The following is a 24,594-nucleotide window of genomic DNA, read 5'->3' as shown; positions in this document are numbered from 1 at the left end:
AGGCAAAAATTCATAAGCTTTCTAAAATATATATATTATGCATATATATATATATATATGTATGTGTATGTGTGTACAAAAGCTTTTCTACTACATTTGATAAAGGCTTGAAGAAGAACATCAAGCAAAAGGTGGAGAAATTGGAGAACATAAACTAAATGAGAGGAAACACTGAATATGAAATAGAAAAAGTGAAACAAACTAGATAAAAGTAAAAGATCATCATATAGTCCAGTTGTTTTTAAACATGACTGCTCATTAGAAACATAAATCTGGAGCTGTGGAGAAAAAGCAATACCTGAGCATTTGTATTTTTCAAAAAATTTCAAGATAATTCTGATATGCATCTGGATTTTAAAAACTGATTACAGGTTTTCCTATTAGATCCTAGTTTATCCTAGATTTGGTGATGTAGAGTTCTATTATTTTTCTGTTGACCAATCATGATACAATGGTATTAAGTGAGTAATAGTTACAGAATCACAGTAGTAGAACATGTTTATCAGTTTTCACAATCTATAGCCAGACAAAACATAAATGACAATTACAGTTGCAAGCAATAATTGGGACATGATTAGCTTAACAGTATAAAATAATTACATACAGTTTGGGCAGATAAGCAGAGTGATGTGGTAAGTGGAAGTGCATACATCCACATGTTTTCTTTCACCCAGTCATTTAATCCATTTACATTTAGGGTAATTATTGATACGAATGGTCCTATTACCTCTTTCTTAATTGTTTTGGGTTTATTTGCTGTAGGTATTTTCCTTCTTTTTCCTTCTCTTTTCCTTCCTGCCTAAAGAAGTTCCTTTAGCATTTGTCGTAAAGCTGGTTTGGTGGTGCTGAGTTCTCTTAACTTCTGCTTGTCTGGAAAGCTTTTGAATTCTCCATCAAATTTGAAGGAGAATCTTGCTGGGTAGAATATTCTTGATTGTAGGTTCTTCCCTTTCATCATGTTAAATATATCTTGGCATTCTATTGAGAAATCAGCTGATAGCCTGATGGCAGTTCCCTTGTATGTTATTTGTCATTTTCCCCTTGTTGTTTTTAATATTTTATCTCTGTCTTTAATTCTTATCAGATTGATTACTATGTGTCTCAGTCTGTTTCTCCTTGGGTTTATCCTTCCTGGGATTCTCTGCTTCCTGGACTTGGTTGACCATTTCCTTTCCCATGTTTGGGAAGTTTTCAGCTAATATCTCTTCAAGTATTTTCTCAGGTCCTTTCTCTCTCTCTTCTCCTGCTGAGAGCCCTATAATGCAATAGTTGGTGCATTTAATGCTGTCACAGAGGTCTCTTAGGCTGTCTTCATTTTTTTTTTTTCATTCTTTTTTCTATATTCTGTTCTGTGACAATGATTTCCACCATTCTGTCCTCCAGGCCATTTATCTGTTCTGCCTCAGTTATTCTGCTGTTGATTCCTTCTAGTGTATTATTCATCTCTGTTTGTTCTTTAGTTCTTGTAGGTCTTTGGTAAACAGTTTTTGAATCTCCTCAATCTTTGCCTCCATTCTTTTCCCGAGATCCCAGATCATCTTCCCTATCATTATTCTAAGTTCTGTCTCTATTTCATTTAGTTGTTTTTCTGGAATTTTATTTTGTACCTTCATCTGGGACTTAACTTTCTACTTTTTCATCATAATTAACTTTCTGTAATATGTTTTTTGTTTTAGCCACCGTGAGACTGTGCTTCTTCTGTCTGCTTTCTGATGAATGAGTCTAAGCAGCTTGTGTAAGCTTCTTGATTGGAGGGACTGACAGTGAGAAAAACTTGTTCTTGCTCTGGTAGACAGGGCCTTGCTTAGTAAAGCTTTAATCCAATTATCTGCTGATGGGTGGGGGTTGCACTCCCTCCCTGGTAGTTGTTTGACACAGCCCTGGTGTTATGGACTCTATGGTAAGGTTAATGGCAAACTCCAAGAAAGTTTATGTCATGGGGGACCTTCCAGTGCCTGTCTCTATGTGGTGAGTCCCTGCCGACCCACACCTCCACAGGAGGCCCTCCAACACTAGCAGGTAGTTTTGGTTCAGTCTCCTGTGGGGTCCCAACTCCTTTCCTCTGGGAAAAATTTTGTTTATGCCTCCCCTCCAGGACTGGAGTGTCTGTTTCCCTCAGTCCTCTGGAAGGCCTAATCAAATCCTGTTGGCCTTCAAGGCTGGATTCCTTGGGGATTCCCTGTTCCTTTGTTGGATCCCCAAGCTGGGAATCCTGACGTGAGGTTCAGAACCTTCACAATAGTGCAAGAGCCTCTTTGGTATTATTGTTCTCTAGTCTATGGATCAACCTGGCGGGTATGGGATTTGATTTTATCGTGATTATGCCCCTCTTACCATCTCACTGTGGCTTCTTCCTTGCCTTTGGACGTGCTGTATCTTTTTTGGTGGGTTCCAGTGTCCTCCTGTCAGTGTTCAACTGCTATTTGCAGTTTTGGTGCTCTAGCAGGAGGAGATGCACACATGTCCTCCTACTCTGCCATCTTAAACTGGCTCTTTAGTCAGGTTTTGATCTCTGCATACAATTAAAATGCCTAAATGAAGAAGTTTCAACCAGAAATACTGTTTTTTATTGAAACAAAGTCTCTTTCTTATTTTCCACACTGCCAGGGCAAGACAATTATTTAAAAACTTATGGTAGCTTATGGTAGCTGCTTCAGGCTCCAGAGGTGGCCGGGTGTCACAGTGTCACCTTGTGGCCAGGTGGGAGGTGAGGGAGGGGGCTAAGCTAAGACAAAATCTGTTTATTCCAGTCATTGAGGAACCTGCTGTTCTTTGAGTACAGCAAGATATTTATGATCCTTTTGACTGTTCAAATTAGGATATTTTTATATCAGCATCAGATTTTTTTACCCTAATTTGTTAGCTGAAATGTTTGTTATTAGAGTCTATGTACTGCCCATTATCTTGATTCTACCAACTAGCCTTTCCCTACAACATGGGAAGGGTAAGGATTTCCTCTTGCATTTTTAATTCTCTATCTATCTATTGGTTCCGTCTCATCATTCTAAATATTTATATATATTATATATATAATATATATATTCTCATCCTAAATATATAATATATAAAAATATATATTATGTTTTATTTATTTATATTATTATATTATAAATATATTTATAAATATATACATTACATATATATATATTATATTCCTTCAAGTTTAGCTTCCCCCTCAAGCTTTAACTAATCTGTTCTTTTATTCACAGCCAAGATTCTTAGAGTAATCTGTACTGAATGACTCTATTTCTTCATTGTTTATTTTGTTAGCTCTCTACAGTGTGGCTTCTTTCTGCTATGTGACTAAAATTGAATTTAACTGTTAGAGTCAGATAATAGTCTTTGGAAGATCATTTAAGATGGTGGATCCTGAGCTCACCTCTCTCACAAGCACACCAAAATCACAACTGTATGCAGAACAACCATCAGTGAAAAAGACTGGAACCTACCAGAAGAGATCTCTTCCAACTAAAGACATAAAGGAACTAAAATGAGATGGGTAGGAGGGGCAGATTCATGATATAATCAAGTCTCATAGTCCCAAGTCACAAACTAGAGAACAGTTATATTGCAGAGGCTCTCATAGGACTAAGAGTTCTGAGCCCCATGTTGGGGTCCCCAAGCCAGGGGTCCTGGCATTATATATTTGTGTGTATATGTATTAATACGTATAGTATTTTACATACACACACATGTGTGTGCTCACATACACAATGGAATACCTCTCAGCCATAGTAAGGAATGAAATTTTGCCATTTCCAGCAGCATGGATGGCCTTGGAAATTATTGTGTTAAATGAAATAAGACAGAGAAAGACAAATACTATGGGATATCACTTACGTCTGTGTTCTGAAAAACACAACAAACTAGTGAATATAACAAAAAAGAAGCAGAGTCACAGATAAAGAGGACAAACTAGTGGTTACCAATGGGGAGAGGGCAATGAAAGTTGCTCAGCCGTGTCCAACTCTTTGCGACCCCATGGACTATACAGTCTGGAATTCTCCAGGCAAGAATACTGGAGTGGGTAGCCTTTCCCTTCGGGAAGAGGGAGGTGAGAGCCAAAATACAGGTAGTTGACTAAGGTGAAACTAGGTTGGTGCAAATGTAATTGCGGTTTTGGACCATGAATTTTAAGTCATTATAACTAGGTTCAAACACATCTTTATTAATCATAATAAGAACCATTACAGTCAACACACTTTTGCCAGTGAGAAATAAGTTTATTCCTGTCACATAAAAATCCATGCTTCAGGATTCGATGAACTCTTAGAAAGCATTTTCTGCCTCCTGCTGGTTGTGGAAATACTTTCCCTGAAAAAAGTTGTTGAGATGCTTGAAGAAGTGGTAGTCAGTTGGTGAGAGATCAGGTGAATATGGTGGATGAGCCAGTACTTCTTAGCCTAATTCGTTCAACTTTTGAAGTGTTGGTTATGCAACGTGTGGTCAGGTGTTGTGGAGAAGAATTGGGTCCTTTCTGTTGACCAATGCTATCTGCAGGCATTGCAGTTTTTGGTGAATCTCATGGATTGGCTGAGCATACTTCTCAGATGTAATGGTTTCTCTGGGATTACGAAGATTGTTGTGGATCAGATGGACAGCAGACAGTGACCATGACCTTTCTTTGGTGCAAGTTTGGCTTTGGGAAGTGCTTTGGAGCTTCTCAGTCCAGCTAATGAGCTGGTTGTCACCAGTTGTCATATAAAATCCACTTTTCGTCACAGGTCACAATCCAATCGAAAAATGGTTCATTGTTGCGTAGAGTAAGAGAGACAACACTTCAAAATGACAATTTTTTTCATTTGAAGTCAACTCATGAGACACCCACTTATTGACCTTTTTTACCTTTCCAATTTGTTTCAAATGCCAAATGATCTTAGAATGGTCTATGTTGAGTTCTTCAGCAACTTCTCATGTAGTTGTAAAGAGCATCAGCTTCAATGATCCTCTCAATTGGTCGTTGTCAACTTCCAATGGCCAGCCACTACATTCCTCATCTTCAAGGCTCTTGTCTCCTTTACAAAACTTTTTGAACCACCACTGCACTGTGCATTCATTAGCAATTCCTGGGCCAAATGTGTTGTTGATGTTGTGAGTTATCTCTGCTGTTTTATGACCCAATTTGAACTCGAATAAGAAAATCACTCAAATTTGCTTTTGGTCTGACATCATTTCCATAGTCTAAAAATGCATATAGAATAAGCAGAAAGTAATAATTCATTAGCAAAACAAGTAAAGCAAGAAATGCACATTAAAATGATGTACAACATAATCACACTTATTTAAGAACATATTCATTCCAATATTAAATGGCAAAGTCCAGCAATGCTAAATCAAAATTACTTTTATACCAACCTAATACATTCTACTATAACTCTCCATCAGTTCAGTTCAGTTCAGTCGCTCAGTCGTGTCTCCATAAATACTTTAATTCCTGATGAAGTTCTTCAACAAATTATTACAGAGATTTTACTTGAATACCTACAGTGATTGGGAACTCATATTCAGAAAGGCAATTTTATTTTCAGAAATTAAATTACTTTTGCACCAACCAAATACTATGTATAAAATAAGCTACAAAGATATACAACACTGGGAATATAGGCAATATTTTACAAATATAAATAGAGTATAATCTTTAATAATTGTGAACCACTATATTGTACACCTGTGACTTATAATACTGTGCATAAACTATACTTCAATAAAAAAACAGTTTGGGACAGAAAAATGTAGATTTTATAAAATGCCATACTACACCATATCTTTTCTTTTTTTTTAATTTATTTATTTTAATTGGAGGCTAATTACTCTACATTATTGTATTGGTTTTGCTATACATTGACGCGATCTGCCCCGGGTGTACATGTGTTCCCCATCTTGAACCCCTCTCCCATCTCCCTCCCTATCCCATCCCTCTGGTTCATCCCAGTGCACCAGCCCCGAGCATCCTATATCATGCATCGAACCTGGACTGGCGATTTGTTTCACATATGAAAATATACATGTTTCAGTGCCATTCTCCCAAATCATCCCACCCTCACCCTCTCCCACCGAGTCCACAAGTCTGTTCTATACATCTGTGTCTCTTTTGCTGTCCCGTATACATGGTTAACATTATCATCTTTCTAAATTCCATATATATGTGTTCAGTTCAGTTCAGTTGCTCAGTCGTGTCCGACTCTCCGCGACCCCATGAATCCCAGCACGCCAGGCCTCCCTGTCCATCACCAACTCCCAGAGTTCACTCAAACTCATGTCCACAGAGTCGGTGATGCCATCCAGCCATCTCATTCTCCGTCGTCCCCTTCTCCTCCCGCCCCCAACCTTTCCCAGCATCAGAGTCTTTTCCAGTGAGTCAACTCGTCGCATGAGGTGGCCAAAGTATTGCAGTTTCAGCTTTATCATCAGTCCCTGCAATGAACACCCAGGATTGATCTCCTTTAGAATGGACTGTTTGGATCTCCTTGCAGTCCAAGGGACTCTCAAGAGTCTTCTCCAACACCACAGTTCAAAAGCATCAATTCTTCAGCGATCAGCTTTCTTCACAGTCCAACTCTCACATCCATACATGACCATGGGAAAAACCATAGCCTTGACTAGACGGACCTTTGTTGGCAAAGTAATGTCTCTGCTTTTTAATATACTATCCAGGTTGGTCATAACTTTCCTTCCAAGGAGTAAGCGTCTTTTAATTTCATGGCTGCAATCAGCATCCGCAGTGATTTTGGAGCCCAAAAAAATAAAGTCTGACACTGTTTCCACTGTTTCCCCATCTATTTCCCATGAAGTGATGGGACCAGATGCCATGATCTTTGTTTTCTGAATGCTGAGCTTCAAGCCAACCTTTTCACTCTCCTCTTTCACTTTCATCAAGAGGCTTTTGAGTTCCTCTTCACTTTCTGCCATAAGGGTGGTGTCATCTGCATATCTGAGGTTATTGATATTTCTCCCAGCAATCTTGATTCCAGCTTGTGCTTCTTCCAGCCCAGCGTTCCTCATGATATACTCTGCATATAAGTTAAATAAGCAAGGTGACAGTATATAGCCTTGACATACTCCTTTTCCTATTTGGAACCCATCTGTTGCTCCATGTACAGTTCTGACTGTTGCTTCCTGACCTGCATACAGGTTTCTTAAGAGGCAGGTCAGGTGGTCTGGTATTCCCATCTCTTTCAGAATTTTCCACAGTTTATTGTGATCCACACAGTCAAAGGCTTTGGCATAGTCAATGAAGCAGAATGTGTTAGTATACTGTATTGGTGTTTTTCTTTCTGGCTTACTTCACTCTGTATAATAGGCTCTAGTTTCATCCACCTCATTAGAACTGATTCAAATGTATTCATTTTAATTGCTGAGTAATACTCCATTATGTATATGTACCATAGCTTTCTTATCCATTCGTCTGCAGATGGACATCTAGGTCACAGCCACCTTTGTGTCAGTATAAGTCACCCTCTGCAGTAGTGATATAATGATACTTGCCTAGAGTTATAGAAAATGGCAAAATATTCAATACCTGTTCTTTTGTTTATAAATTCAGGATCCTTTATCCTTTTTTTTTGTCATACCATAACTGCCTTTTACTTAATTCTCATTCTTCTGAATCTGTTTACATTTTTTATCTTCATTGAGATTTCCTCAGATCTTACATCTCAGATTCTTTCTCGTAATTGCCTTTTTATCTTTGATAGTTTTCACTTCATCTCTTTTTCTTCACCAGTTGAAATATATTCTGTAAACTTTTATCCTTATCATTGTTCTTTTTTTTATTTTTTAGCTGAATGATCTTATTCATTTGTATAACCTCAGCTATTATTTATCTGCTGATTATTTCCAGATCTAAATCTTTTCTGGACCTCTTTCTTGAGCTCCTAAAAAGATTTTTTTCAAGTTGCCTATTAGATGTTTTTACTTGGATATCCTACAGGTTCCTCAGATGTACTCTGAGAACAGGCCTCAATATTCTTCCTTATCAGACCTGACCTTCCCTACCACTCAGTTACCCAAACTAGAAATTTGGTGTTATATGCCTCTTCCACATTTTTAAGCTTCAAATCTAAATGGTGAACAATTCTTATCAGTTCTACTGAAGTATGTTTTAAGTTTGTCCCCTTTATTAAATTCTCACTGCTATTAAGGTATAAACTCTCAAGTCCCTGCACTTGGAACATTGAAATAAGTATCCCTTGTCATGTCTTCAGATCTAATCTGCCATATGCTACCGAATCACCACAAAAAGACATGCATGCATGCACACATGTAAATACACACAGATACACACATCCACCCATCCATCAGAGTTGTTCTCTGAAATCATTAGTGATTTCCCTATTGCCATCAAAGTCCCAGTTCCTAGGTATACCAGTTTGAGTGCTATAATCTAGTTTCCTGAAAACTTCCTTGCCTTGTAGCCAGTCCACATTCCACTTCCATACATGGAGCTGATGATTTAGTTTATTTTTTGTAATTTTTTTAATTGATTTTTTAAGATATCCAATTTCTTGCTTGTGTTTTTTCTCTCCCTAGAGTACAGCTCCCTCCCCAACAATCTTCCATTACACACTCTCCACAACATTGATATCTTTTTTAAGTGAAAGTTGCTCAGTCGTGTCCAACTCTTTGTGACCCCATGGGCTATACAATCCATGGAATTCTTCAGGCCAGAATATTGGAGTGGGTAGCCTTTCCTTTCTCTAGGGGATTCTCCCAACCCAGGGATTGAACCCAGGTCTCCCGCATTGCAGGCAGACTTTTTACCAGCTGAGCCACAAGGGAAGCCCAAGAATACTGGAGTGGGTAGTCTATTCCTTCTCAAGTGGATCTTCCCAACCCATGAATTTGAACCAGGGTCTCCTGCATTGCAGGCGGATTATTTACCAACTGAGTTATCGGGAAGCCCAAGCATACCTGTAAAATAAAGCAGCTAGTCCTAAAACCTCATGTTCATGTTAAAACCAGTGTGCATATGGCACTATGTTAAGCACTTTGGGAAACACGAAAACTGCAAGATATGCCAGGATGAGAAGGGCTTCCTAACCACAAACAGAAAGAAAAGCTATGAAGCAAAATTCCAACAGTGTAAAAATAAAAAAGTTCATTGTCTCCAAAAGCACAATAAAATGAAAATGTAAATGGGGGAAATATTTGCAAAACAGGTAATGGTTGAAGAGATAATCTCATTAATATATAATCTTTTTTAAAGATACAGGTTAAATATTAGCACTTGTGTGAGGCCTGCACAGTCTCCTTTGTTCTTCAGTAGTCTTTGCTTAAACTTTTATTGTATCCCTTAACACTGAAAAACACATATTTGCAACCAAATATGTCTTGCTTTAAAATGGGAATTTCTTGAAAACTGGAACCATGGATTTTCTCTGTATCCCAGACTTTTAACTAGGTTCTTAACATAGTGAATAGTTGGTGAAAGAAATATCAGCTTTAATTATGAGCTTCCCTTATGCACACGTGAGTTCTAAATTTTTGTCTAAAGCAATTTAGTTATCTTCTTTTCTAAGAAGTTTGCTCTGATTCCTTGCACTGCCATGATCTTAGGTGCTCTCCACTGAACTTAACTGTCCTAACACTTGTTGTGTAGTCACTAAGTTGTGTCTAACTCTTTGTGACCACATGGACTGCAGCACACCAGGTTTTTATCCTTCACCATCTCCCAGAGTTTGCTCAAACTCATGTCCATTGATTCAGTGATGGCATCCACCATCTCATCCTGTATTGCCATCTGCTCCTGCCCTCAATGTTTCCCAGCACCCAGGTCTTTTCTGATGAATCGGATCTTTGCTTCAGGTGGCCAAAGTATTGGAGCTTCAGCATCAGTCCTTCCAATAAATATTCAGCACTAATTTCCTTTAAGATTGACTGGTGTGATAGCCTTGCAACCCAAGGAACTCTCAAGAGTCTTCTAAAGCACCACAATTCAAAAGCATCAATTCTTTGACACTCAGCCTTCTTTATGGTCCAACTCTCACATCCATATATGACTACTGGAAAGACCATAGCTTTGACTAGATGGACCTTTGTCAGCAAAGTGATGTCTCTGCTTTTTAATATGCTGTCTAGGTTTTTCATAGCTTTTCTTCCAAGGAGCAAGTGTCTTTTAATTTCATGGCTGCAGTCACCACCCACATCGATTTTGTAGTCCAGTAAAATAAAATCTGTCACTGTTTCCACTTTGTTTTTTTTTTTTTTATCATCTATTTGCCATGAAGTGATGGGACTAGATGCCATGATCTTTGTTTTTTGATTGTTGAGGTTTAAGCCAGCTTTTTCACTCTCCTCTTTCACCCTCATCAAAAGGCTTGTTAATTTCTCCTCACTTTCTGCTGTTAGGGTGGTATCATATGGTTATCTGAGGTTTTTTTTGCTATTTCTCCCCGCAGTCTTGATTCCAGCTTGTGATTCATCCAGCCCAGCATTTTGCATGATGTACTCTTCATGTAAGTTAAATAAGCAAGATGACAATATACAGCCTTGACATACTCCTTTCCCAATTTTGAACCAGTCTGTTGTTCAGTGTCCAGTTCTGTTTCTTCTTGATCTGCCTACAGGGTTCTCAGGAGGCAGGTAAAGTAGTATTTTCCCATCTGTTCAAGAATTTTCCAGTTTGTTGTAATCCACGCAGTCTAAGGCTTTAGCATAGTCCGTGAAGCAGGAGTAGATGTTTTTTCTGGAATTCTCTTGCTTTTTCTGTGATCTAATAGATGTTGGCAATTTGACCTCTGGTTCCTCTGCCCTTTATAAATCCAACTTGTGCACCTGGAAGTTCTCGATTCACGTGCTGTTGAAGCCCAGCCTGAAGGGTTTTGAGCATTACCTTGCTAGCCTTTGAAATTAGCAACTGTGTGGTAGTTTGAACATTCTTTGGCATTGCCTTTCCTTGGAATTGGAATGAGAATTGACTTTTTCCAGTCCTGTGGTCACTGCTGAATTTTCCAAATTTGCTGGCATATTGAGTACAGCACTTTAACTGCATTATCTTTTAGGATTTGAAATAGCTCAGTTGGTATTCATTCTGTCACCTCCACCAGCTTTGTTTGTAGTAATGTTTCCTAAGGCCCACTTGACTTCACACTCCAGGATGTCTGACTCTTGAGTGAGTACAACATTGTGGTTCAGTTCAGTTCAGTTCAGTCGCTCAGTCGTGTCCGACTCTTTGCGACCCCATGAATCACAGCACACCAGGCCTCCCTGTCCATCACCAACTCCCGGAATTCACTCAAACTCATGTCCATCGAGTCGGTGATGCCATCCAGCCATCTCATTCTCTGTCATCCCCGTCTCCTCCCACTCCCAATCCCTCCTAGCATCAGACTCTTTTCCAGTGAGTCAACTCGTCGCATGAGGTGGCCAAAGTATTGGAGTTTCAGCTTTAGCATCTGGGTCATTAAGACCTTTTCTGCAGAGTTCTGTGTATTCTTGTCCTTGTATCTCTTCTGCTTCTTTTCAGATCCTTACCATTTCTGTCCTTTATTGTGCCCATCTTTGCATGAAATGTTACCTTGGTATCTCCAATTTTCTTGAAGAGATCTCTATTTTTCACACTTTTTTTTTTTTAACACTTATTGTTAGTTATTAAAATTACCTATAACTGTATATTACATTGGATCTTCCCTGAAGCTTAGATGGTAAAGAATCTGTTTGTGATGCAGGAGACCTAGGCTTGATCCCTGGGTCGGGAAGATCCTCTGGAGAAGGGAATGGCAATCCACTCTAGTATTCTTGCCTGGCGGGCTACAGTCCTTGGGTTCACAAATATATTACATTATATTCCATGAGAGAACATACATTATATATCTTTCATCCAAGTCCAGGCTATGTAGCACTTAGTAGGGCTTATGGATATATTTTAAATAATAAGGGGAATAAGTGAATGCAATAAGCCAAAATAGAATCACAATTTTTTTTTACCTTTATTTAAAAATTCTTAATAAATAGTTCTCTGGATTCAAAGAATTTTAGGGCAACGATGACTGAACCAAGAGATTGTCTATTCTCATCAGCAAACATTAAAGAGAAAAGATTATTTATCTCATTTTTTAGACGAAGCTTTTCCTAACCTGTTTGATGGCTGATAAGAAAATGTGAAGAGATTGGGAGTTCCTTATACATAATTAAGTAGCTCATTCTTGCAGATAGTTCAATAATTTATATTTGAAATGTACTTTTTTCAACAAAATCGGCTTTTTAGATAGCCTCCTTTGAAGATGTTGTTGTTGTAGGGTTTGTCTTTCTAGGATTTCTCTCTTAAGAGAATTGGAAATTCTATACTTTGTGAAGAAAAAACAATGCATTACATAGGCACAAAATTAAAATCACCTTCCTAGTGTGAGGTCAGATCCTATTTTTATGAAAAGGGGTTTTTGTTTGTCTGAAAACTAGATTAGAGAAAGGATGGATGTAAGAGGGTAAGGTAAAACAGTGGTGGTGGGGGGGGGAGATAATATATAGAACAATTGCTTTCTTTTTTATCCTTCTGTCCTCCAAACCTCCTTCTTAATCTGATGCCTCTTAAAAGGAAAGTAAGTGATAGGCAAGACTAAGTGAAGGCTGAGATGATAGCTTAGCTGACTGAGAATATGAGAAAGTTTGTCATACTGGACCTTTGTTTCTTTCCACTTGTCTGTGAGCCTGACTAAGTATTCTAAACAAATGTATAGTGTACCTTTTATATCCTGAGCCTTTACCTGTTTGAAGACTGAGCCTCAAAACTCAAAGGCAGTTCATGCTCCAGATATTTGCCTACCCGAAGCACAGATGGAATTCAAGTACAGTTATGATCCTAGAAAATGTGTTATTTTGAAGAGTAGGTTCCCTCCCTGTTTTGATATGAGAAAGGGTTTAAATTTAGCTGTTGAATTGCTGAAATAAAAATGAGATCTTGGCTGCACAATGCAAAACACTTAAGAAGCATTAGGATTGCAAATGGAACCAAGGCTTCTGTGAGAAATAGTGGTAAAGTCAGAATAGAAGAGACTTAGGGCAAGAGCCATTCATTTCATTTTTCCAATAAGTATTATGTACCTTCTCTATTCAAACCATTGGGAAAACTGTCTTTAAGATAAGAGGGAAAATGTTACAAGACTGGGCATTAATTTTTGGTTATGCCCAAGGAGGAAAAGCTTGCTGAGTCAACATATTTCACTTCAGGCTAGCATAAGTCCTTTTGAAAAAGGTTGCATTTGGCCTGAGGCTCCACCCACCTGCAGAAAATTGGATTAAAAACTTACTGAGCCTAGTTTTGCCCTCCAGAACAAGACCCAGTTTTTCCCCATAGCCAGTCCCTCCCATCAAGAAGCTTGCACAAGCCTCTTATGCTCATCCATCAGAGGGCAGACAGAATGAAAACAGCAATCACAAAAAACTAACCAAACTGATCAAATGGATCACAACCTTGCCTAACTCAGTGAAACTATGAGCCACGGCATATAGGGTCACCCAAGATGGTCGGGTCATGGTGGAGAGTTCTGTCAAAATGTGGTCCACTGGAGAAGGAAATGGCAAACCACTTCAGCATTCTTGCCTTGAGAACCCCATGAACAGTGTGAAAAGGCAAAAAGATACGACACTGAAAGATGAACCTCTCAGGTCAGTAGGTGTCCAATATGCTACTGGAGAAGAGTGGAAAAACAGCTCCAAGAGGAATGAAGAGGCTGAGCCAAAGTGGAAACAACACCCAGGTGTAGATTTGTCTGGTGGTGAAAATAAAGTCTGATTCTGTAAAGAACAATATTGCATAGGAACCTGGAATGTTAAGTCCATGAAACAAGGTAAATTGAAAATGATCAAACGGGAGATAGCAAGAGTGAACATTGATTGACATTTTAGGAATCCGTGAACTAAAATGGACCGGAATGGGTGAATTTAATTCAGATGAGCATTATATCTACTCCTGGATGACTCACAAGCTGGAATCAAGATTGCCAGGAGAATATCAATAACCTCATATTTGTCAGTGCACCACCCATTTCTGTCAGTGCAGAAAGTGAAGAGGAATTAAAGAGCTTCTTGATGAAGGTGAAAGAAGAGAATGAAAAAGTTGGCTTAAAACTCAACATTCAGAAAACTAAAATCATAGCATCCCGTCCTAATCACTTCATGGCAAATAGATGGGGAAACAATGGAAATAGTCACAGACTTTATTTTCCTGGGCTTCAAAATCTCTATTGACAGTGACTGCAGCCATGAATTTAAAAGATGCTTCCTCCTTAGAAGAAAAGCTATGAAAAACCTAGACAGCATATTAAAAAGCAGAGAGATAACTTTGCCAACAAAGGTCTGTACTGTCAAAGCTGTTCAGTAGTTGTGTTTGGATGTGAGAGCTGGACAATAAAGAAAGGCTGGTGGGCTGCCGTCTACGGTTTCACACAGAGTCGGACACGACTGAAGCGACTTAGCAGCAGCAGCAGCAAGCACTGAACTGAAGAATTGATGCCTTTGAACTGTGGTGCTGACTCTTGAGAGTCTGTTGGGCTTCAAGGAGATCCAACTAGTCCATCCTAAAGGAGATCAGTCCTGAATATTCATTGGAAAGAACTGATGCTGAAGCTCGAGTACTTTGGCCATCTGATGTGAAGAGTTGATTCACTGGGAAAGATCCTGATGCTGCTAAAGATGGAAGCCAGGAGGAGAAGGGGTCACTAGAGACTGAGATGGTTGGATGACATCACCAACTAAATGGACATGAGTTTGAGCAAACTTGGGGAAAAGGTGAAGGACAGGGAATCCTGGCATGCTGCAATCCATGGAGTCACAAAGAGTTGGACACAACTGAGCAACTGAACAAAAACAATGGGCAACTAGGTAACTCTGTGAAAAGAAACATGAAAACCGTTAGTGAGAGATCTTTAAAATCCCTTCCAGTTTTAGTATCTATAATTCTATGACTGACCGAACTATAACATCCCCTCTAGGCAAGTTTCATGAATCTTTGCTCTTGAGTTCCTTTTAATATATTTTAATAATTTAGGTACACATCACCATAATTTATAGAAACTTCATTTATTAAATGAGCTTTGTAGACCTGATTTTTTAAACATAGTACAGACAGGCATTTAGCCAGATACCTTGCTGGGGCATCCTTGTTATCCAAGATGTGAATATCTGTCAGTATTCACAACTCAGTTCAAATGTTTGGTATCTCAGACTTCCCTGGTGGTCCAGTGGTTAAGAATCTGCCTGCCAGTGTAGGAAACAGAGGCTTGGTTCCTGTTTGGGAAAGATCCCACGTGCCACAGGACAACTAACTCCGTGCACCCTAAAGCCCATGGTCCACAACAAGAGAAACCACTGCAATGAGTATCCCCTTTCCGTAACCAGAGGAAGCCTGTGTGCTACAACTAGAGGAAGCCCGCTGGCAGCAACAAAGGCCCATCACAGATGCAACCAGAACGTTAAATAACTTTTGTGATGTTCTTCATTGTAGTACCTTACATCTCAATTGATGTTGCTGAAAACAAAATAAACAGAGCATGTTTACTAGTGCCCAGCATGTAGTAAATTCTCAGTAAACATTTACTGAATTGAAGCATCATTATAACTAAAGCATCTCATTTAATAGCCTTCAGTTTAAAAGACCTTTCATATATTATTTTTGTGTTACCTTCCAAAAATACCATGGAGGTGGCATACCATATTTCACTAATGAGAAATTTGAGAACCACTGAAATAAGGAAATGATAAGTTTTAAAATGCTATCATTACTCCTGCCCATAAGCTTTTTGAAAGACCTGTATAGCTTATTTATCTCTGACCTCTTAGATTTTACCCATTTCCTTTTTTATTATGCTCTTAACTGTGTACTATAGGCTGGGGATAAAACTAGTAAAAACCCCAGTCTTCATTGATTTTGTAAGCATCCTTCATTTTCCCTCAGCCTCCATCCTTTAGGGGTATCATAGCAAGACATTATATATACATATAAGCCTTAAAATGAGAATTATTAAGCTTCACTCTAGCAAATAGCTTCTTATTTAATAAAATTTTTATAATTCTAATGCCCTATTGTGATTATATAACTTGTATGTTAGGAATTTGATTTCCTAAAGTCAGTATGAAACTAATTGTAGGACTTTTCTTAAATAGCAAAGCACCGATGTTCATATGGTTAGTGATAGTGATGGAGATGACTTTGAAGATGCTTCCGAATTTGGGGTGGATGATGGAGAAGTATTCGGCATGGCGTCATCTGCCCTGAGAAAATCTCCAATGAGTGAGTATTAATAGCTCCTTGGGTCCAGCATTATGATTCACCCTCCTAGTTCGGAAACTTATGAGGAACGATGAACTTAAAAATTTCTTCCTGACTTTCAGGTTTGGAGAGAGAAAATGTAGCAAGTAGACATTATTCATAGGAACTAGAGCCTCTTAAGTTTTGATCTTAAGCCCAACCATTCCCAGTACTTCAGTAAAATTCATTAAAAACTCAAGGGAATGTAACTTTTGTTTCACATGTATGAATTCGTCTATCTACTTGAAGACTGGAAGTTGATAAAATAGCTGTACTTTTTGTGACTGTAGTTATCACCACACATCTTATTGGAGATACCAGTTTTATCAGTAGTTATATTATTTTTCCATTCATCCATCTTTGGAGGGAAAAAAGTAAACTATACCATCTCCCTCACTTACACTTGACAGGATGCATAGTGTAGGATCTTAAGTGATGCTACATACAAGATGATTGTTAAACTAAGCCCATAAATGACTCATTTACTCTGAAATTAGGAAACTTTATGGGCAGAAATAGATGTGATATTTACATAAAGTTGATTTTTCACATTGGGTCTTTAAAATAATTTGAGAGCCTTTTTATATAATTTAATTACAAGATGTCATTTTCAAGAAAACTTTGAAATCATAATTGATGACTGACACATATTTTGAACACCTGGCAAGATTGTATCAGTTAGTTTTCAAAAATTCATTAGCTTGACATATTTTGGGGTTCTTTTTTAAGGTTTGATGAAATCTTCTAATGTAGCTGGAGTTAAAATGTCTTCTCAGATATATCACAGAAGCAAAAATTTAATTTTATTTCCTCTTTATTGATTAAATATATTTCTTATATGTGGGATTAGATGTTATGTGGTTTGTTTTTTGTGTCTATTTGTTTTGGTTTTTTGTTTTTGTTTTTTCTTTTGTTTGTTTTTTAGTGCCAGAAAACGCAGAAAATGAAGGAGATGCCTTATTACAATTTACAGCAGAGTTTTCTTCAAGGTAGGGTTAGGACATTAACTATATAAATTGATGTTCTTTTAATGTTACTGTGATTTTTTTGAAACAACTTTAATCATAGATTGTTTTAAAATTTATCCTTAAAGTATTCAAAGTATACATTTATCTATACATATAGTCCTGATAATGAATATAGAGTGTTCCAATCAGATAACTATAAACTACTTATGCCACTTCAGAGATGTATTTATCTTATCTCTATGTCATTATAGAAGCATAATAAATGGATTACTGATTTAATATCTTGATGATATTTGCAAAAGGACTAGGCTGTTGTTGTTTAGTCACTGTGTCATGTCCAGCTCTTTTGTGACCCATGGACCATAGTCTGCCAGGCTTCTCAGACCATGGGGTTTCCCAGGCAAGAATACTGAAGTGGGTTGCCATTTTCTTCTCCAGGGCATCTTTGCAACACAGAGATCAAACCCACATCTCCTGCATTGCAGGCAGATTCTTTACTGCTGAGTCACTAGGGAAGTCCAAAAGGACTAGGTATCAGTTCAGTTCAGTTCAGTTCAGTCGCTCATTTGTGTCTGACTCTTTGCAACTCTTTGCAACTCTGCGACCCCATGAATCACAGTTTTAAATGTAAATGAATCTTTTAATTTTTTTTGGAATCATTTAACATTTCTTCTTTTAATAGTCTAATACAAAATTTTCTGTGTATTTGAGATTCTCCTAAGGTATTTAAATATTTAAACCTAAATTTTCATGTAAGTGATATTTCTCTTTAGTTCTATTTTCTGATGTAATTTGGAAACTTAGCAAGGGATCATCTTTTCTGTCTGTGTTGGACTTCCAGAATAAATGAACTAAAATGGAAAGTTAAGGCTGTTGTAATCAGGAAATCTTAGGGAAATAGGTAACCAGGAATTACTACTTATACATGGCAGTGAGGCACTTACTAAGTCCATTTGCTCGATGTACTTAAAATTCCAGTGTTCTGATATATCACTAGGGGCCAAGAAGAGTTCAAAAAAACTAATGAAGCCTTTAAAGAAATACTTCAATGTTTTGTCTATACTTAAAGAGACATTAGCCCCAACATTTACTTAAAAGTCATTGGTTAGACTTGTGAAACTTGAAGTAAATTTGAAATGTATTTTAATTAATAGATGCAATTTTTCCTGTAGATATGGTGACTGCCATCCTGTATTTTTTATTGGCTCATTAGAAGCAGCTTTTCAAGAGGCCTTCTATGTGAAAGCCCGAGATGTAAGTGCAATTTACCTTTTTTAATTAAACAATGCATCCCATAGGTTTACCACCAGGCCTGAGGCAGTGCTTAATGTTTTGCGCTTTTTTCAGGTTGAAGACTTGATTTTGTTTTTGGTTCATTTCCCAACCTAATCATCACCAAGATGCCCATTTCAGTCAGAGGGCAGTAGTATGATAGAGTACTACTGGCTCTTGCAGAAGACTTTGTCAAGCTTTGAAACAGGGTTACTTTCTTTCTTTTTTTTTAAAAAAAAAGGGGGGAAAAGGGGTGGACATGCTTAGAAGGGACCAGGCTATGTACTTGTATTCTTTTTAGTTATGTGATTGACAGTTTCTTGCTAAAGGATTTGTCCTTCAGTCTTTTCCCCAAATGATTATTCCATCTAATAGTATATATCTAATAACTAATATTTTTTCCTAAAAGTCATTTTAGACAACAAGAAGATTTTTCTTTAAATACAGAAATGAGCTTTGTGATCTTAAAATCAAGAAGATTGAAATATTTAACAAGAAATCAGTAGTTATATTTTGAGCAAGAAGATTCTATGCGATTATTCTATTTATATGTTGACACTGCAGTCCAGGCCTCAGTTATCTGGCTCCTGCCTACCTGTACAGCTTCAGCTTTTGCCATTTCCTGCCTTACACTTAATTAATGTAGCAGTAGTGTACCATTTGTATTTCCCTATAATCTTACTCTTTTCTAATGCTGCCTTACTGTTAAGAATACCTTTCATCTTGCTCTTTACCTGGTTAGGTAAATACTCTGAATGTTTAATGAATAAAGGAAAGAAAGGGAGGAAGGAAGGACTAATGTGTAGATGGAGTTAGAGTAAAAGTTTTGGAATTAGGAATTTTGAGAATAGAGTGCAAGGATGACTCTGGAATTTCTAGTTTCTACTCTATGACCTAAAGAAATTTTCATTGAAAACAACTTTGAAAAATGGAATTCCAAGACAGTAATTAGTGATCAACTTAAATCTGTCATTGACAGCTCAGTGAAGTAGATTAAGAAACATAAACTGTTCTTTACCGTAAGAATAGTTGAATAACCCATGTAAAGTCTGTTTTAACCATCAATTTTTTAACTATTAAAACTATATTAAATGGATTTTATTTTTGAAGACATTTTTACAGTAATACAGTTTTATAGTTTCTATACAGGTTTTGGAAGATACTGAAAAACACAGAGAATACATTCTAACACAGATTAACTTTATGATATGTGTTCTTTCCATATTTTTATTACATGTTTTGTTGAACCCACTTACACATTTAACAAGAAATTGGTCATGTTATAATCCTGTTAAAACAGCTTATTTTCACCTTTTAATATTATATGATCATTTCCTTAATTATATTTTATATTTCAACTTTTATTAAAACAAATTTTTAATACAGAAAAAGTAAAGGAATAGTACAGTAAGCACTCAAATCATATATACCTAGACTTAATAATCACTAAAATTTTACCCCATATTTGCTTCTGTATATACAGAACATCCTGAAGTTTTAATGGAATTTTAAGCCTTATAACTTCAAAAGTTTAACTGCTACATACTTATAAAGAAGCAGCATTTGAAATTTAATTATTTACATTACTTATGCTATTAGATTTATGATTTGATTAATAAATTTTTATGGTAAATTTTTGTTTCAGTCCCTCTAATTGAAAATGACAAGCTTTGACTAGAACATAAAATAATTTTGAATTTATTATTCAAAATTCATAAAAGCAAATATAAAAGAAATATAAAGTTGCAATTTTTTTTAAGTTTTAGCAGTTAAACTTTTGAAATTATTGAAACTTCAGTTCAGTCGCTCAGTCGTGTCCGACTCTTTGCGACCCCATGAATCACAGCACGCCAGGCCTCCCTGTCCATCACCAGCTCCCTTAAAACTTAAACTGCATAAATTAGGATACCCTTATATATTCATTATTTTTGCTAAGCCATTTCAAGGTGACATCATAGTTTACCCATAAAAACAGCTGCATACACTTTTCAAAAATAATGATATTGTCCTCCAGAATCACAATACCAGTATTGCTTGTAACATAATTAACAATAACTTCCTAACATCATCTAGTATCCAGTGCATATTCAAGCTTCACTGGTTGATTGGGAAGCCATGATCCAGTCAAGGATAACAAATTATACTTGTTTGTTAGATTTCATATACCCTTTTAAGCAAACACCCCCTTTATTCCCCACCGCCTGTTTTTATGACATTTGCTTTGTGAAGAAATCATGTTGGATGATTACAGATTGTTCTAAATTCTTGATTTGTGTGATTGTTTTCTTGTGATATTTAACTTGTTCCTCTCTGTATTTCCTGAGAAATGGATATTAAGGCTTAAGGCTTTGTTAGATTCAGGTGAATTTCTTTTTTTTTGCAAGAATGCTTTTTAAGTAATGCTGAATACTTCGATTTTTAATGGTTATAGAGTCCATCATTGTATGGTGATGTTATTTTATTTAAACAATCACTTATTGTTGAACATAAATATGTTTGAAAGAATATTTGTAGTTTTAAAATAATCTATTTTTCAATTCATTCCTGGGTATGAATGTATTTGGGATTAATTTGTCTCTGCTTTCCAGCAAGATTGTTAAGCAATTGGAGTAACCAGAAAATACAAGGGTCTTTTATAACCTAAACATAGCTCCCAAATAGGCATAATCATCTGTTGAATTCCATTTTAAAAGCTATTAGAAGCATTATAACTTTCACTGATGATATATTATTTAAATATACAATATGTAATAGATGAAAGAACTTTTTACTGAGTGTCTTTGTACAGTAAATTGGCATTTGGATTTATTCAGACTGCTGATCCCCAGAGGAACATAAACTCTTAATTTCTGGTATTTCTAATGAAACAATTGTTTGTTTTTGATTAGTGAATTAGTATTTTAACAACTGAAAGTCATTGGTTCATGTAATTAAGTGTGTTGTTTTATATTAGATTGATGCCAAAATCCATCGACTTCTTTGGACTCCTAAACTATCTTTATCTTCTTCTGCTTGTCCAGGGTTTTTTTTTTCTTTCTTCAGTTCTCTTTTCCAAGTTAAAGATCAGTAGCAGTTTATGTATCATTTGTTGCATTGCTGTAAACTTAAGATTTATCTGCATGGTGGATAAGTTATTCAAAATTGAATCTGAGAAGAAACATTTATTTTAGCCATCAAGCAAATTATATACATATTCTTTTAAAATTAAAAACAATTGTCTAGAAAGCATAGAAATAGTACTACTGCTTTAGGTTTATATGGTGTACTATGGTTTGTGAAGCTTTTTCCTATGCATACATATCTCATTTCAACCCCACAACAAACCAGTGAGATAGGGATACATAGTATCAATATTCCAATTGTGAAGATGAGGAAGCTCAGAAAAGCTATGTGACTTAACCAAAGGCAAATCAAGGGTAAGCAGTAGAGGCCAAGTAAAAGTGCAGGTGTTCTCTAACATGTAAAAGTGTATTTTACACTATACCATCTTACTTCCAGAAGCTTTTCAGTGTTAACTGCTAAACTACTGTATTCAGTTATCAAACTCATCTCTTCTTTCAGACAGCACATTTGAAAGTTAAAAGAAATTGTTTTTGATATTTTTTTAAAAACTTCTGAATGAATCATTTTTAAGAAAAGAGTTTTCCTGTTATGTTCAAACATTTTAAGGCAAGTATGACCGATACTGTGGGATTGTTACTAAATTTCTTTCATCTTAAACATCATATGTTTAATTTAAACTGTGGGAGACACATTAATTTTACCAGGGCAACAGATGAGCCTTGAGCACCAGCAATCTTCACTTGAAGTGAGAAATTGAGTTCCAAGAGTAAATAAAAACAAGATTGAAGGTTTAAATCCTCTGCCAGGCTTTTTGAACTTATATACTCATTAAATGTTTATTGGAGTGGTGGGATTACAAAGGATTTGGGGAGCTTCATCAACTGGTATATAGTTAATCACTAAGTAAAACACTACATTTGATAAAGTGTTTCCCACAATACACATTCAATCCATCTTAATGAAAACTGCTTCAAACTGATTTCATTTGAGAGCACTTGGTGACGGTACTCACGTTCTTTCTGCCTTTTTCATGAGAAATTTACAATACTGTTCAAAGCAGAGCTCCAACTTCAGTGAAACAAGTATTCTAAGTTCTTGTGTTTAAGTATATTGTAGAAAGTTTTGACTTCTGATAATGGATTGATCGGTTTTATGATCTCTTCTTTGCCCTTAACTGTTAGGGATGTTGATTGAATTGAAGGCCGTAAATATTTATTGTATGCCTATTTAAGGACCTAGGATATAGAGGTTAACTGTCCTTGACATGTCTACAGTCTAGTAGGGAAGGTGTGTGCTAAGTCACTTCAGCCATGTCCGACTCTTTGCAACCTTATGGACTTTAGCCTTCCAGACTCCTCTGTCCTTGGGATTCTCCAGGCAAGAATACTGGAGTGGGTTGCCATGCCCTCCTCCAGGGGACCTTCTTGACCCAGGGATTGAACCTGCATCTCTTATATATCTCCAGCATTGGAGGCAGGTTATTTACCACTAACACCACCTGGGAAGCCCTAGTAGGGAAGATAAAACAATATATAAATAGATCTGTAAAATGCTATAGGAGCAAAGAGGAGAGGTACTTCATCTGCCTTAGAAGTTCAGGGAGATTTCTAGAGGAGGTACCTCTGACTTAAATCTTGTAAGATAAATAAAACAGGCAAATAGAATTCTAAACAAAAAGAAGGCCATAAGGAAATACCAGAAGATTGTAATTGAGGGTGAAAGTTGCTCAATCATGTCTGACTGTTTGTGACCCCATGGACTGTAGCCCGACAGGGTCCTCTGTCTGTGGAATTCTCCAGGCAAGAATGCTGGAGTTCGGTTGCTGTTCCCTTCTCCAGGGGATCTTCCTGACCCAGGAATTGAACTTGGGTCTTCTGCATTGCAGGTGGATTCTTTACCATCTGAGCTACCAGGGAAGGTACAACCAAAAAAAAAAATAAGACAGAGAGCAAAGCAATGCAAGACAGAGTTGGATTGCCTGGTATGATGAGACTGAGAACATCGACAGGAGCATAGAGGGGTCTGTGATGCCCTGTCATTAACTGATGTTTAAAAAATATTTGTTGAATGACACTTACATTTTATCTATAGATAAGGAAGAGCCAGTGGTTTGCCTTCTTAATTACAGTTGCAGAAGTTACCACCAGCTACACCCATGATTCCCTGGGACTTTCTTCCCCTAAAGAAATTTCTTTTTCTCTTTATAGCCTCCGCACCTCTCAGTTCTGCTGTCCCTGAGATCTCTTCACAACAAAAAACCCCCCAGAGAGTGATTAGACATTTATAAGTGACTAAAAATCAACAGCAGTAAAAATCCCAGTGCCAGGGTTTATGTCCCATGTGAAAAATTGTTCCTTTCCCAGCCGCCCTTTGGGAGTTTGGGCTTTGATAGTGGTAATCCTGTTATACCTCCTTAGATCTTCACTTCAGACCCAGTGCTGTTTCCAAATATTACACATAAGTTAAGGAAACCAGTGCTTTAATTCTTGATTTCCCACTTAGTAACTCTCTGTTCCCAAATAAGTAATGAGCCTGTTTCTAATCTAGAAAAAAGAAGGGTTGATGATAATATGTATTTACTTTATATGGTTGTTTTGAGGATTAAGTGGGACCTCCTCATAAATGCTTCCCTGATAGCTCAGTTCGTAAAGAATCTGCCTGCAATTCAGGAGACCCTGGTTCAATTCCTGGGTTGGGAAGATCCACTGGGGAAGGGAAAGGCTGCTGCTGCTAAGTCACTTCAATCGTGTCCGACTCTGTGTGACCCCATAGATGGAAGCCCACCAGGCTCCCCCGTCCCTGGGAGTCTCCAGGCAAGAACACTGGAGTGGGTTGCCATTTCCTTCTCCAATGTGTGAAAGTGAAGTCGCTCAGTCGTGTCCAACCCTTAGCGACCCCACGGACTGCAGCCCACCAGGCTCCTCCATCCATGGGGTTTTCTAGGCAAGAGTACTGGAGTGGCTTGCCATTGCCTTCTCCGAGGGAAAGGCTACCCACTCTAGTATTCTGACCTGGAGAATTCCATGGAAGTCCATGGGGTCGCAGAGT

General features: G+C 37.3%; 1 protein-coding gene across 3 annotated transcripts in view; it reads left to right on the top strand.

The window, feature by feature from the left end:
- Window positions 1–24,594, top strand: part of FAF1 (Fas associated factor 1) — a 514,461-nt gene that overhangs the window by 337,457 nt on the left and 152,410 nt on the right. For all 3 annotated transcript variants that reach the window (XM_055403873.2, XM_055403872.2, XM_055403871.1), the window contains exons 10-12: window positions 16,099–16,225; window positions 17,169–17,232; window positions 18,384–18,465. In XM_055403873.2, the coding sequence (XP_055259848.1) occupies window positions 16,099–16,225; window positions 17,169–17,232; window positions 18,384–18,465 (273 nt within the window). The remainder of the gene's footprint in view (window positions 1–16,098; window positions 16,226–17,168; window positions 17,233–18,383; window positions 18,466–24,594) is intronic.

This window comes from Moschus berezovskii, chromosome 4 (genome assembly GCF_049115385.1).
Source record: "Moschus berezovskii isolate FMDL1 chromosome 4, NW_MosBer_1.0, whole genome shotgun sequence".
In the NCBI taxonomy this organism is placed as follows: domain Eukaryota; kingdom Metazoa; phylum Chordata; class Mammalia; order Artiodactyla; family Moschidae; genus Moschus; species Moschus berezovskii.
The sequence above is the reverse complement of the archived record's forward strand: the minus strand, read 5'-3'. Positions and strand labels throughout refer to the sequence as shown.